Here is a 16,061-nt window from a genome sequence, read left to right on the forward strand (position 1 = left end):
TTATTTCATATTATTTTTTTTGTTACCCTAATATTGAATCAAAGCAGATTCAAGAATTTTGTGTCAATTTTCTAAACTTCCTTTTTAGTTTCGTCCTTATAGGTATCTTTATCCTAATGCAACTGTGGGTGAATGGAAATATAAAAACAAAAATAAAGAGAAAGTATTGCGAATATTTCAACTAATTGACCCAACAGTAAATGTTGCTGCAACATGGAACACTGCTGACAATGATGATAATATAAAAGATGAACAATTGGGTGAGTGTGAACTATTTGTTGTATCATTTTATCTTTTATAGGTATTTGATTTTTGCGTTCTTTACTTCATAATCATTTTGAAATTATGAATAAAAACAATGTTTCACTTCTGTTATTTTCATTTCTATGACAATTGTTTCATCATACTTCTCCAGTTGAGTGTGATTGGACACTGATTTTCCAAATTTTGGATAGGTCTATAAATATTTGAAATGTGAACAAAAATGTAGTAGAAGCGACTGGAGGGGTTGACAAAATTTTGGAATTCTTCAAAAATGTTTAGTAGAGAAACCCTCTACTAAACTCCTGTTTTCTTCTAGCTTCAATAGTTTTCGATATCCCTAACTAGATAACGAATTTTAACCACTTGTACATATTTTTTATTCACATAATCACGCATTCTCCTTTCTCTACATGCATTTGGCATCCGCTTGTGGGGTCTACAAAGGCCTAAGAAATACAAAAAAGAGCATGTGATATTAAATATTTGTACTTTATTACAGATGATGGAGGAATAGGAAGTAAAGAAATTAATGCAGACTTTTTGAATGAGGTTTTTTGGTTCATATTCAAGACAGGCAAATACGGAATCACACTGCAGGAACTTGTTAAAAAGATAAATTTGGATTACTACACTATCAGAATTGCTGTTCGAAAATTACAAGCTAAAAATATGATAGATAGCCACAGAACAGAACATGGAAAACAACGGCACATATAGTAAGTACCTTAATTTTACACACTTTGAATGGAACACTTGAATTAAAACAAAAACTACTCATTATTCATCGTTATTATAAATAACTATTAGAAGATTCTGAATTGAATGCGGACTTCTTTAGCTGATAATTCTATAGATCTATGGTTTGAAAATTAGATTTAGGGCTATTCTAGAGCAAGTTTCTCGAATGTAGTGTGCAGTACTTTTTTGTTTTGGTTAATTATTCTTTTTGAACTGAACTTTGTTATATTCAAATGGTAGAAATTTACCAAAACCATCAGTAATAGCATTATTCATCTTGCTGATTATGAAAGAAGAAAGATTCGATATTGCGACCTCTTATTAACAAAGTACAAATTTCGGTAGCAGTTATGTAACTATTCCCCTTATCAGCCTTCATTATTTTGACCATATAGCATCAAAATCGGTAGTGTCATCTGCTTTTCGCGAAACTACCATTGTCCTACTATATTATCTATATATAATGATATTACGTTAAATATGTTTGGAAAATCACATTTTTGCATATTTTATCTTTTGATAATTTTTTAGTCAGAAATTTTTACCGATACCTATATTGCGTTCGGTGTATTGGATATATTTTCATATATACAAATCTTCTCTTGACCAATATCCCATCAAAATATAATTCTTATTTGATGAAAAACACTGAAGTATGTATTTTTAATATGATGAAACTACACACATGCTCAAAATTTAAGGATGGTATAAGTATTCCGAAATTAACAGTTTCAATTTCATATAGTTAAGTAGTGTTTTATATATCATTCATAATTAATTCTCATATTGGAAGAATTATTTCATCTTGTTTTGATAAAAAAATTAATGTGAAATGAAGTGGAATATTGAAAAAAAATTACAAGTTATTGCTTAGCTGTTGTACATAAAATCTGTTTACGAATCATTACTGAAAACATTTCATGAAGTCAATTGTCGCAGAATCATATATTTGAGATTTAGAAGCGCTTGAGTCAATTTGAAGCACCAGCTAGGTTATATGGCCTCCCTTTTTCGGAGAGACAGACGTAATTCTGCATATCGTTACCATAGTTTTGTCTTCTTGAGGTAATTGTGCGTTCGGTGCATGGAGACATGGCAGAATTTGTTTTATTCTTTAATACTTGAGTACTCCTTGTGACTTGAAAAGCGTGTGTGAAAAAGGGTTGAAACCGCACGCTTGTAGAAAAAATAAAATTCATTCTTCAATGCTAAGGATAAAAATTAATGAGCAATAAGAGTTTTCCATCTAAGTAGTGAATAATGCAATAACATACACATAGATCGAGCAAAAAAATCCACAAAAAGGTCGGCTGAATACCAGTCGTCCTTCAAACATGGATAGTTCTTCGATACATATTATATTTTCTCAGAATTAGAAAATTTAAGACTTCTGCACCTGGAACAAAAGTACCAAAAACCAGACATCTTAGGTCCATTGAAATTTGTAAATTAGCAATAAACCTTCTGAACAAACAAACCCACCTGTGGAATTCCCCATTCTTGAAAGTTTTCCACATCGTTAAACATCCCTCAGATTGTATGAAATAATTGATGGCAACGTGCATACTCAAGCTATAGTTAAATAGTTTAATGCCAAGTTTGTTTATTTTATATAAACTAACTAAATTTCCACCTATTTTGATCTGTTGTTACGGAAATATTCGGAATTTTTATTCTGCTTCAATTTTCTATGGTTCTGGCTAAGCGCCCATACCATACAAAACAACAAGAAACGCTATTTATTGACTAAAGGCCAATAGACCATCGACAGTATTAGTCCTGTAGCCAGGAGAATTGATAAAAATATAATTATTCTATTTAAAAAATGTCTGTAGGTTACTAATTTGATAATTCGAGTTACATTGAGGCATAAAAAAAGGTTAGCAACTAGACGTGAATCAATTAATGATTGATTGAACAGATAAGGTGGACATCAGCAACTCCCATATACTGAGTGGGCAGGACTGGCTTCGTTGGCTCAAGTGTGGTTCCAGTATTTCGCAGTTGTGCGGCCTTTGGGTGAATTTCGTGGATAGTTTGCTCAATATATCTTCTATGCGCTCAATTTTAAATAGGTTATATTGTTTGGAGGGTTGTGAAATGGATTATTGGGATGGCGAATTTTGGATATTTTCCTCATTGGTGTTGTTTCTGCTGTTTGTAGTTTTCTGATGGTTGGTCTTATACAGCCCAAATAGAGATTGTGTCCATAATCGAAAAGTGATCTGCATATACTCTTATAGATTTTCGCGATAGTTTGTTTGTTGATACCCTTATTTTTGTAAGTAAGGCAGCGAAAAACTTCAGCTCTGGACAGTATACCCTCTTCTTAACCGAGTTACTGTGGTATTTGAAATTCAGCTTTTGGTCTAGAAAAGCTGGGATAGAACTTCACTCAGTCGCAGAATTGTAGAAGTGATTTTCTGCCAGATTGTTTTTTAATAGTCAACAATTATATCATTATATTAGTAGCGTTCTTTCGAACTAATCTTAATTTCTAGATTAGTTGTGATTATTTTGAATTTCGTCGAAAGAACACATTTCGATTACTTGTCTTTTTTCTTCTTCTTGATAGATTCAAAATATTCGTTTGAGTGTTTGGGGGTTATATTTTCAAATAAAATTACTTATTTCCTAATAAGCATCTAATTTTGAACGTTATGTCATAAAATGAATAGACGGGAAAATATATTGAAAATGTTCATGGATTCACCATTGAGATTCTGTTCCAGTTCAAGTAGTAGTAGTGATGATGATGATTTAGTTTTAAGTGATGAAGATGTACCAAGAGATTTTTAAGAACCTAAACCATGGCCTGATAATGAATTAGAAATTTAACTAGAAGAGATGAAATTTTTAATAGGGTATTTGATTGAACATGTTTTTATATATTTGACTTTCAATGTAAATAATAATGTTAATAAGAATCTATGTCCTCTTCAAAAAATTATTACAACAAATTATCTATACTAACATTACTAGAAAAAAAATGGAATATAAACATATTCCAAGAAATCCATTCTCTCTACTCCATATCTCTAGTTTTAGTTGAATAAAATTGAGGTTAGTAGACAGCATAAATTTGAAATACTTCAACTCATCTAATCTAACTCATCTACCTTGCGAGCTGGGTTAGTTGGAATGAGAAAGATAAGTTGACAAAATGAAAGAGGGGGAACTAATCTCAAACTTCAGAAAACGATAAAACGGTGACATATAAGTTTAGGTTAGTTAGATGACTTAGATTAGTTCAAAGAACGCTTGTACTATCATATTGAAAGGAATGGTCTGGAACCCATACAGATATTTTTAAATTAGATAATTATAATGTCCCTGCACACAAAGCAAGAATCATGGGAAACATCTTAGAATTACATAAAGTCCCGATTTTACACTAGCTCCGTCAATCGCTACACCTCAATTTAATAGAAATATAGAATTTTTGGAAATATGCTTTAGAGAAGTAAGAATTTATAATTTGCAAAATCATGAATAAATTTTGCAAGCCGTTCAGTAATATAATAATTAAATTACTCACAAACACTCAAATAACCTTAACAAAGTTACAAATGCTCAAGATGGCCGTATTATTTATTATTATTTTTTTATTTTATAATTTTTGATTACCGTAGAGCGGTGTGACTCTGCACCACGTTTCATATTATTCTTGGTGTAACTTTTTCGTTTTTTTGTGAAATGAGTCCTGTGCAAAGTATGTTTAATTTTAACATTTTAGTTGTCGACTGCTTTGGTTAGAATCAGATGAAAAGGTGTCCACTTCTTTTTTTTTTATTTTTTAAAATTTGGCAAAGTGAACCGCAAATCGTTGCGAGTTTGCCAATGCCTTAAAAATACGTTTTTTGGCAATTTAATGAACTGCTGGCGGTAAATGTTAGTGCACTAATGCCTCCGGGTTCGACCATATATCTTTTGTTAATTTTATTCCAAAGATTTCTTCAGAGAATGTTGTACATTTCGGAAGCTGTCTGTATTGAAATATTTTCATTTTGAACTGCATCTATTGCTCCGATAAGTGTTTCTTTCGTATAATTGGAATAAGTATAATTGGATATTCTGAGATTGTGAACATATGAGTTACTACGTTTATACGCGCTCCGTGAGTTTTTGGTGATTTTGGACAGTTTTTCCGGTTGTTAATTTTCGGAAATTATATCGTTGAGGTCCTTGTTGCCTGTGCTATCTGAAATTGTGATTTTCTCAACTTTCAGTGAGTACGTTTGAGTGATTGTTCTCAATTGACTAATATTTAAAGAGACGTTATTCGTGAATTAAAAAACATACCTGTCAACTGTGTATCATGTGGTACACCGGCCAGCAGAAATAAACCAGCTGTGAAATGTTTTTCGTGTACTAGCGAAATTCACCTAACTTCCTCGGAGTAACGACCGATTCTCTGAAAACTCTAGGTAAGGCTGGATCAATTAAATGGGTTTGCGGGGGATGCTCTTTAGAATCCACCAATTCTGGCAAAGGTGATATAGGAAGAAAACTCGATAAAATCGTAACGGATTTGGCTTCTGTCGCTAATAAACAGTCTGAATTCATGACGTCTCTCAACTTTTATGGAAATAAAATAGACGATTTTGAGTCTAAATTGGTTGCCTTTGAGAGCATGAGCCGTAGGTTGGAGGGAATGGATGCGCGCCTTAAGACTTTGGAGAGCGAAAACGAGAAACTACATCAGAGCGTCAATCTGTTACAACAACAATTAAAATCAAGGAGTGTGGATGTTGTTGGAGTTCCAGAAAAGAAATCTGAAAATGTACTAAACATTGTTGAAAGCATTGCGCGGAGACTTAACGTTTCTGATGTAAGAAGTTTCATTGAGGGTTGTCATAGGGTTCATTTCATGCCGAAGAAAGATAACATGAGCAGACCTATTGTGATAGATTTCAGGAGCAAGTCATACCGGGATAGTTTTTTGCGAGCCTACAAGGGTAACAAGGATGGTATAAAAACCAGCGACATAGGTTTTGATGGAATTGAAAGTACTATTTATGTAAATGAGAGTCTTTCTCAGGACACCAGGAGAATTTTCAATGCTACCAGAAAGTTTTCCAAGGAGAATGGTTACAGATACTGTTGGATTCAGGATGGAAGAGTCTTGTTGAGGAGGGATGAAACTTCGGGAATCGTTCGCATCACTACAGAGAAGGACTTAGCCAGGCTTCCTCCTCATTAATTGGATCTTTCCTTCATCTGTTTTTGGTGTCTTTGTGATGTTCTCTCTCAATATATACTATCAAAATTGTCGAGGTCTAAGGACTAAGACAACTGAATTTCTGAAGTCTTCGTGGAATTGCTCTGCTGAACTAATTTGTGTCATAGAGTCATGGTTGAAGCCCTCAATAAATAGTTCCGAGTTCATTTGTGATAATTACAATGTCTGCCGAAGAGATAGATCCGAAACAGTCAGCAACAAAAGAGAGGGAGGTGGTGTTTTCATTGGTGTGGCAAAGCATCTGCGTTATGTTCCGGTCTCAAACTGTCTTCATTCAACACCAATTGAGGATTTATGGATCAAAATAAAGTTGAGCGGATCGGTGATCCTGTTTGTTGGTGTATGTTACATTCCGCCAGGAACGTCCTCCCATGATTACTTGGCGTATTTCGATGCTGTTACAGCCTTGATGGACGACAATTGTGGAGACCAATTTCTGTTGATAGGTGACTTCAATCTTCCGCGTTTTTCTTGGACTTCCGGAATGGGTGGATATATGGTTTGTGATCCGGTACAGGGGGATCTCTATACCTCTTTCAAGGACTTTACATCTTACAATTCACTGGAACAGTTGAACTCCCAGAGCAATGTCAATGGTAGAATATTGGATTTGATTTTGTCATCCAGCCTCAATGTCGTCACCAAGCGTTCGTTGCCTCCATTTGTCACTGAAGATGTTCATCATCCCGCCCTGGATGTTCTGGTGGAGTTCGCAGGTGAGATGGTATATTCCAGAAGATCAAGATCCATGTACAAATTTTTCAACGCGGACTACTGCACAATCAATGAGGAGATGTCGTTGATCGATTGGGACACATTGTTAAGTAGTGAAAATGTTGAAACTTTTTATAATAATATTAATACTTTAATTGAAAAATTCATTCCATCTAGAATTGTAAATAATACGAAATTTCCACCATGGTTCTCGACCGAAACTATTAAATACGTCAAAGAAAAGGCAAAAGCTCATCGTAAATTTAAAAAGTTCAAAACTGCTGTAGATTACGACAAATTCTCTTGTTTACGTAAAATATGTAAAGAATTGATTCGGAGAGACTATACAGTTTATATTTCACGTGTTGAAAACAATATTGTCGATAATCCTAGAAACTTCTGGTCATATGTTTCGGAAAATCGTAAAGGGGTCAATGTACCCAGATCGGTGACTCATGAAAATGTCGAACACAATGATAATCAGAGTATTGCGGATGCATTCGGTAGATTCTTCGCGGATGTATTCGAGGATCCTCTTAAGCCCGTTATCAGAAAAACCGATGTTGAGAATATGAGGGATTCCACATATGTTCACCTTGATAGCATCAGTTCGGACGAAATTATAAATAAAATAAATACTCTGAAAACAAATAAAGGTCCAGGTCCGGACTTGATCCCTCCGATATTCATTAGGTCTTGTGCTGTTTCACTTAGTTCTCCACTCCATATTATTTTCAATCAATCACTACGTACTGGAGTTTTCCCCAGAGAGTGGAAACTTGCTAAAATAACTCCTATTCACAAGAGTGGAAAGACGAATTTGGTATCCAACTATCGGCCCATCTCTGTTCTGAGTCACTTCGGGAAATTGTTTGAATCTATTGTAACCAACTTTTTATTTTGTTCGCTTCAATCGACAATCAGCATAAGACAGCATGGTTTTTTTGGGGGAAGATCTGTTCTCACTAATCTATCGCCATACATTAGTTATTTGTCTCAAAATATGGACCAGGGTACCCAGGTGGACGCTGTTTACACCGATTTATCCAAAGCTTTTGACAAAGTTCATCATGTGACACTTTTAAAAGTCCTCTCGGATTATGGCGTGAGATCGAATCTGTTGAGATGGATTGGGTCATACCTGTGGGAAAGATCTCAGTTTGTAATTATAAATGACGCATTTTCATCCCTTTACAGGGTCGAATCGGGAGTGCCTCAGGGTTCTCATTTGGGACCACTTCTTTTTATTTTATATATCAACGATATCTGCAAATGTATTCATAACATAAATTTCGATCTTTACGCGGATGACATTAAGATGTACTTTGCAGTGAAGGATTCGGATGATGCCCGGAAGTTTCAGGATGATTTGAACAGATTTGATGAATTTTGTTCCCTACACTATCTGTCCTTGAATGTTAACAAGTGCAAACACATAACATTCACTAAAAACGTCAACATCGTAAGCACTTCTCTATCTCTGAGCAATAAGATTCTGGAGAAAGTGAAAGTAGTCAAGGACTTGGGAATATATCTGGATTCGAAATTATCATTTGAACGCCACATAGATGATATTGTTTCCAGAGCTTTCAGAATGCTCGGTTTCATTCTGAGAATTTCGCGTTCATTTAGAAGTGAGGAAACGCTAAAGGTTCTTTACTTTTCGCTTGTTCGCAGTATAGTTGAATATGCAACACCAATTTGGAATCCCTTTCATCACAAATATATTAATCGGATCGAAAGGGTACAAAGAAAGTTCACTAGAGTCTTATACTACAGGTTCGGGAATAGACAAGTTGAGTGTCCTTATGATGCAAGGTTGAGGCTTTATAGATTGACTACTCTGGAGCAGAGAAGGGTTGTATTCGATCAAATTTTTTTATATCGGATAATGAATGGCCTCTTTGATTTCCCTCTCATTAATGAGGTTTATTTGAACACTCGTGCTTTCACCGGACGTCGAAGAGAACTGTTTTATGTCCCAAGAGCGCGCACGTCTTTGTTTTATAACTCCATTTTTTTGAGAATCATGCGGTTTTATAACTGGCACATTTTTTTTATTGACATTTTCAATATTTCTCAAGTTGCTTTTAGGGAAGAATTATATTTGTATCTATGTAGAAATTACTGAATTGTTTATATTTTTTTTTGATATTGTTGATATGTTTTATCTTATAGTTTATGTTCATTCTCAATTGTAAATATCTTCTTTTTTGTGGTGAATCCTTGTAATTGGGTTATTCCTGTTAGGATTCCTGTTTATGTTAAATAAATAAATAAATAAATAAATAAATAAATAAATAAATAAATAAATAAATAAAATAAATAATTACTATATTTCCTTGCATCCAATTTCTTTTTGTATCGGCGACCCATAATTGTGCCTCAAAATAAAACAGGTGAAACACATTTGGTATGTGGTAAAGTCTCTCACCAAAGGGCCACAATAGGAAAATTTCCTGAAATGTCGAAATCCTCTCAACCAAATGTTTTCAGTTTTTTTTTTAACGTGACGTTTAATGAATATAAAGTAAGCTGCTGAATATAATTTCGATGTACCGTTCGCCATATTTTCTGCACAACTTCTAGTATTTCGCATATATAACCACGTTAAAAAATTACCCGCTCACATAACATACCATAGCACACCATTCAAAGTACGCCAGACGACTGCGACAGTTGCAACATGTGGGTATATAGTGTGGTTAAAGGTTCCGATTCGTAATTTTTGTAATATGTTGCCAACTTTACGACAACAAAGTGAAACATAAAATATTAGGCAGTTCGGCAAAGTCACCTCCGTTGGCAAAGTCACACCGCTCTAGCGTATATAATTTCTAATTCAAATACCGACCTCTTGTCATTTTCTTTATTTTATAATTTGATACGACTAGAATCCTTCATTTTTATTTTGATTGAAGGTTATATCTAAACAAACACGGAATAATATTTACCTAGTGTCTGAAATAGCTACACAATTTTCAATATCTACAAATTTTCAGTATCTGTTTATTATTTTGGTTTTCTATAATTCTAATAAATTACATTTCATATATCATACATTTCTAATATACTAATTAAATGATGATATTAGAAAGTTTTGAGTCTCTTCTCGAGTCGCATTTTTTTGAACTTTCATCAAGAATGAAACATTATTCTGAATCTTACTTGACGTTCTATTTTTCAGTTATTTTGCTAGATGTTTACATTCAAGGAAAGTACCAACACCATTGAAAAAGACAACTCAGTTTGCTGAGAATGTTTTCAAAAAACTATATCGAGATAAAAAGAAGAATAAAATCAAGAGTACTCTCCCAATTATAATAAATAAAGAAACAGTAAGGTTTTCTCATCAGAAATATCCTTTCAATTGTCCAGCATTACGGCAAAATGTGGCAAGTATAGAAATAATAGCTAGTGACCCCATAACAGATTGGAAAGCTTGGATCTTCCCACAAAAAGGGATAATAAAATTGCCTGATATACGGCTTATTCCAAAATTTTGTAATATTGTACATGAACAAAAGCAAAAAGTATGGCACTTCACTAACGTAACAAATATCATAACAAGCTATCGCAATTTCGATGTAACTGTTAAACTAATTCTCTTAGAATCAATGGCAATGGAAGTTAAACCTGATCTGAAGAAAATACTTGGAGAAAATTTGAATGAAAAGAATCTTATGCAAGATTTTGCTATCGATTTTGAAGCAGTATCAAGAGTAAAACAGGACTTTTCAGCAAATTACTACACTTCTAGAGATTTCTTACTAGGACCCAATCCAGTTATACTGAGCCATGATAAAACTCCAGAAGGTGTGGAGGTAACCATTACTCAATCTACGCAACCAGATAGTTATATTACTAACTACTCCTCATATGTTACCTTTGATAAAAATATAACTTCATTATCATTGTCTCGGACAAATATGATTTTGGAAGAGATAAATGAGAATCTTATTATACCCGATATTTACAAAGTACAAAGGACAATAACAGAAAAGGAAATGGAATCTTCAAATAAAGGGTCGCATGGTAAAATGGATAAAAATACCTTACATCGTATTTTAGTGAAATTAGTGAATGAAGGTTATATTAAAATTTTCAAATATCTGATGATGTCACCCGATAAATACAAAACTCAGTGGTTTGTAACACATCCAACCATAGAGAATACACATCCATTATTAAGGTCGAATCAAGAACAACTGGCAGTTAAATTTTTTTTGGGTATGGATAGAAGACATCTCACTAGCTCTAATTCAGAAAAATCGACGCCTAAAACAACAGTCTCAGTCTCTGCGCCTTTTGACAGTGAAGAAGCAGCTTCAAGTATGCAAACATTGAAAGAAATATCTTGTACCAAACCAACAGTAACTTACAAGCAGAACAGATTATTTGGAAGAATTTTGGGTTATCAGCCAAAATTTGTCAGGATGCAGTTATTTCATGAACTACTCTATTATCTTTTATATGATTATCGACCTTTACATCAGATGTCACGTAATGATATAAAAGAAATACACCAGTATTATGATTCCAAGGAACTGAAAGAAATACCTCCTATTTATCAAAATACTATAGATTGGAAAATGTTTATTCCACCATTGCCGGTTCATAAAAATTTCACAAATGGTTGGACGTTACTCTGTGATGTTATTTTATCAATTCCCCTTTCTTTATGGGTGAAAATATTCCATATATCTCTAGAATGTCCTAAGTTGTTTGCTTACCTCGAACATCCTATACGGCAACATTATTTGATTAGAGACATTCCTTTGGAATTTCGCTATGTTCTCATGTTTAAAAGAAAATACTTATTCAATACTGTGGAACTGGTTTACCGATTATGTTTTATTGGCTTAGTTCAATTGGGTCCTCAAAGCCCAATGGTGAAAGATCAAATATTTTTGTATTTGAACAGAAAAGCTAAATTACTAGATACAAGTTCAAGTGGACCAAGTTATCATAAGATCACCACAAAAAAGTATGAAGAATTATCGTTTAATTTCTTATCAAGTTCAGATGTGGAAAATTACTGGTGTCAACTTTGGACAATAAGTATGAATACTCCACTGGGTCAAAGGAGAGTTATGGAAGGTAAATCTGTGACAATAGAACAACCATCTTTCAAAAGTATGCTGTTAGATTCTTTAAAATCCAAAACCCCAGAAGAAGCTTTAGCTAATGACAATGGGCAAATTCCTGGTGACAAACGCGGTGCTGCCGGCTTGGATTCAAGCATGTGGTCTCATATAAAGAGAAATTGGCTCTGGTCTAGCAAACTTCCGAAAAGTAAGGGTGTAACTCAAGAAAAAGGTGTAACCAATGAAAAAGAAAATGAAGGTATTAGAAATGCTAATATTGCCTGTATTAAACCAGTAGCAATAAAATATAAAGAACTTATTAATCAAAGTAGAAAAGTATTTATGACCACTGACCACAATCGTCCAACATATGTTCAAAGTGGATCTAACTATAAACATAGAAAAAAGAATAAAGTAATACATCGTAATATTATGATAAAAAAACTTACTAACAAGATCAAGAAGGACGAACTAGATGCGAAAGATAAATTAATTGTGAAAAAAATTGGCAGAACTTTCAGAGCAAAATTCAATCAGAATGAAGATAAAATATTATACATTTGTAAAGCAGCCAATTATTTCCTCACTAAAAATAAAAATATTCTCAAAGTTTCTCGATTCTTGATAAGGGATATATTGCATATTTTATGTCCAGAAAGTCAGGACAAAACAAGTACTGCTTGTTCAAGAAGACTAATAAAATTGGAACGTTATGATATATCTATGAAACGATTACGAGATAGAGCCTATGAGTTGATAAGTTTGAAAGATTTGTCAACGCATTTTGCTCCAATTATTTTCAATCTCAATAAATCATGTCTTGCATCTACATACAGTTCCTTCACCAATATGGATAAAAGTGTTGTTTTTTTACATGCAGTATGGTACATTTACCGTAACTTCAATCTTGTTGAAAAGATTCTTCAGGGTCAATCAAGAAATAACGATTACTTCAGTCCAAATAACCTTGACATCTTCAAATCTCTTTTTGTGACGATAAACAATAAAAAATCAGTATTCAATACTCCTTCCAATCAAGTGGATATTGAAAAGGAAGCCATAAAATCTGTACTCATGAGTGCATTGAATTGCTCAAAATTGGGACAAAATATCTCTTATCAGTTCTATCAGATTTGTAAGAAGTATTCTGACATATCCATAAGATCAGCTATTGGTGCTTCAAAAGGGTATCAAACAATTTCTGTCATCAAGAAGTCACGGGTCACTGGAAGTAACGTAAGAGCTATTCCCTTCCAATTATCTGTCACCTATACACATATGCAGAAGTCCACTTTTAGTTGTTTAACTCTGCACACGATATATCAACATTTTGTAGAAATTACCAAAGGAACCCCTCGGTTTGCGCAAGTAGATACAACAAAAAATATATTTACATATAGTCGTTTGTTGGCTAGAAATGAAATCGCATCGGTTTGGCCTGGAATACATTTAACGTTTAATGTACCAGGTTCTGCTCATGTATTGAGTCCATATGTGAAAAATCAAAACGCTCTCAGAACTAGTTTAGCAGAACTGTATCAACGATATTTGAAAGAAAAATTGCAAGACATCAATAATCCCTTGAAGAAAACAAGAAGAGTTACTAATAAAATGTCAAAAATCGTTTTGCAACCCTCAACAGATTCAAAGCGTTTTGTGCTTGTCAAATCAAACACTAAGCGACTTCTCTCAACCCTTCCATGCTTTTGTAATGAAAAAATCAGTAAAAATATTCCATTATTCCTAGAATGTAATGATGAGGATCAGATAAATGAATACTTACAGATCTTTTTAGAAGCTCTAACTACAATCAGTTTGAACCTGTTCACGAGTGAACAAGGAGGTTATAAATTATTGCAAAGTTACATTACCAAGTATTGTAGACCTAAAGTAATTTCTTCATTCACCAGAGAATTAGAATCAAAAGTTTTCAAAATGGGTCACATTGTGAGAGAGTTCCTTAAAAACCATTATTTGATGGATTTTATTCATTGTTTTGAAAATAAGCTTCTTGCAAAAGATGAAAAATGTGAAGAACTAATTCGTATTTGGTTGGAGAAATCAAAGATGAAAACCTCGGTTTTGGCTGTTAATGAGGAAACCAAACCATCTTTAGACGAAAAAAAAAATCAAAGTTTTTACAAATACAAGAAAGCCACAATGGAAAATCCGTTCAAAATGATAACGAATGTGGATGATATTCCAAAAGTTGAAGAAATTTCACAAGGAATGATGGAATCTAGTTCAAATCTTAGAAGGAACATTCCGCATATAAGTGATATAGTTCATCTTTTATCGCAGGAGAAATGTCCAGATGCAGAAGGTGAAAAATTATTAGAAGAATTAAGACAGAATTTCATTACAGAATATCCAACTTTGGAGAACTTTGATTTTGAAAATTTAGCTGAATTCAAACAATTATCGAAGTATCTATTCCTTCAAGAAGAGAAACCTGATCTTGAAATGATTATTCACAGGTGAGTTTTCAAAAATTATTTATGCATTTATCTAAGCGCTAATCTTAGAATAATTTACTTTAAAGAATAAAAGAAAGAGGAGTTTTCCATGTAATTGATAAAAGTTATCTAAATTTCTCAAAGTGGTCTTCTCTTGTTTAGGTATACCCTTTGAGATTTTAGATTATTTATGTATTTACAAATAATAATACTAATGATGAAATAATATTATAAATTGAAATCTCAATTTTTGTTCACGTTTCCTTTATTCTCATCAACAATAATGGATCAGAGACAAAAAATAAACAAAAATCAGTAAAAACAACAACCAGTTGTCTCCTGTATGCAGTCTAAATCTACTGTTTTTTTCTTGTAGTTGTTTTTTTTTGTACTTTGTTTAGGCAGAATCCCTCAAATATCATTGACCAAAATTGTAGAGAGTAATGAATAAAGTTATGTCATATACAGGGTGTCCCATAAGTGGCACGTCACAGTGACACCGGAGGTAGGTCAGCTAAAGAGGGACCTAACCAGCCTAACATGACCCCAGTAAAAGTTGCATGGTTTTCGAGTTATTACCAAATTACGTTTTTTAGTGAATTTTCACCTTTTTTAACATTGTCAGGGTCAGAATTCTGCTGGAAAGCTCTCGAAGCTTATTTTTTTTGTTGTAATGGAATCTTAAATAGTTATTTAAGATGACATGAGTATGATTCTGTCAAAAAGTTATGTGGATTTCCGTAAATTAATGGATAAATCTTGATTTCAATTGCTAGCAAAACGAGAACTTCGACTTTGGACACCTGCTGTGAAAAAAAAATCCTTGAAACAAAACGAGCAAGTAACATCAAAAAATTGGGCATTTTAGACAGATTTAGAAATGGTACAATACACGAATCTTATGCCCATAAAACTAGGTATTTTCATCATTTTACCGATGCCCTACTTAATTAAGTTGAAACTAGGAACCCCGCTATCAGGTAATTTTGCCGCTTGCTATGACATTACATTTGATATCGGGCTTTGTTATTATTTGTTAAAGTCACAATAGGGAAAAAGATGGATTAGGGGAAGCGAAAAAGGAATATTATTGAAAAAAAAAGGTAAATTAATTAAAAACAGACTTAACTTTCGATTATTTATTTAATTCTTAAATCTAACTTACAGTAAATGTTCAAACTGTTTCCCTCGGACTCTAATGCATAAATGACACCGGATTTTTTTTATTGGGGATGTTTAAAGGACAAAGTGTATGCAAAACCAATAAGAAGCGAGGAAGAATTGCGTGAACGCGTATTCGACGCAGCCCGGACCATATCGGAAATTAGTTTAAGAAAATTGAATCGTAATTTTATAAAACGGTGTCATTTATGCATTAGAGTCCGAGGGAAACAGTTTGAACATTTACTGTAAGTTAGATTTAAGAATTAAATAAATAATCGAAAGTTAAGTCTGTTTTTAATTAATTTACCTTTTTTTTCAATAATATTCCTTTTTCGCTTCCCCTAATCCATCTTTTTCCCTATTGTGACTTTAACAAATAAAAACAAAGCCCGGTAT

At 33.3% G+C, this 16,061-nt stretch overlaps 1 protein-coding gene across 1 annotated transcript in view; it reads left to right on the forward strand.

The window, feature by feature from the left end:
- LOC123674997 (general transcription factor 3C polypeptide 1) overlaps positions 1–16,061 on the forward strand; it is a 31,826-nt gene that overhangs the window by 6,717 nt on the left and 9,048 nt on the right. The window contains exons 5-7 of the mRNA XM_045610214.1: positions 89–260; positions 764–980; positions 10,146–14,522. Coding sequence (XP_045466170.1) covers positions 89–260; positions 764–980; positions 10,146–14,522 — 4,766 coding nt within the window. The remainder of the gene's footprint in view (positions 1–88; positions 261–763; positions 981–10,145; positions 14,523–16,061) is intronic.

This window comes from Harmonia axyridis, chromosome 1 (assembly GCF_914767665.1).
Source record: "Harmonia axyridis chromosome 1, icHarAxyr1.1, whole genome shotgun sequence".
Lineage (NCBI taxonomy): Eukaryota > Metazoa > Arthropoda > Insecta > Coleoptera > Coccinellidae > Harmonia > Harmonia axyridis.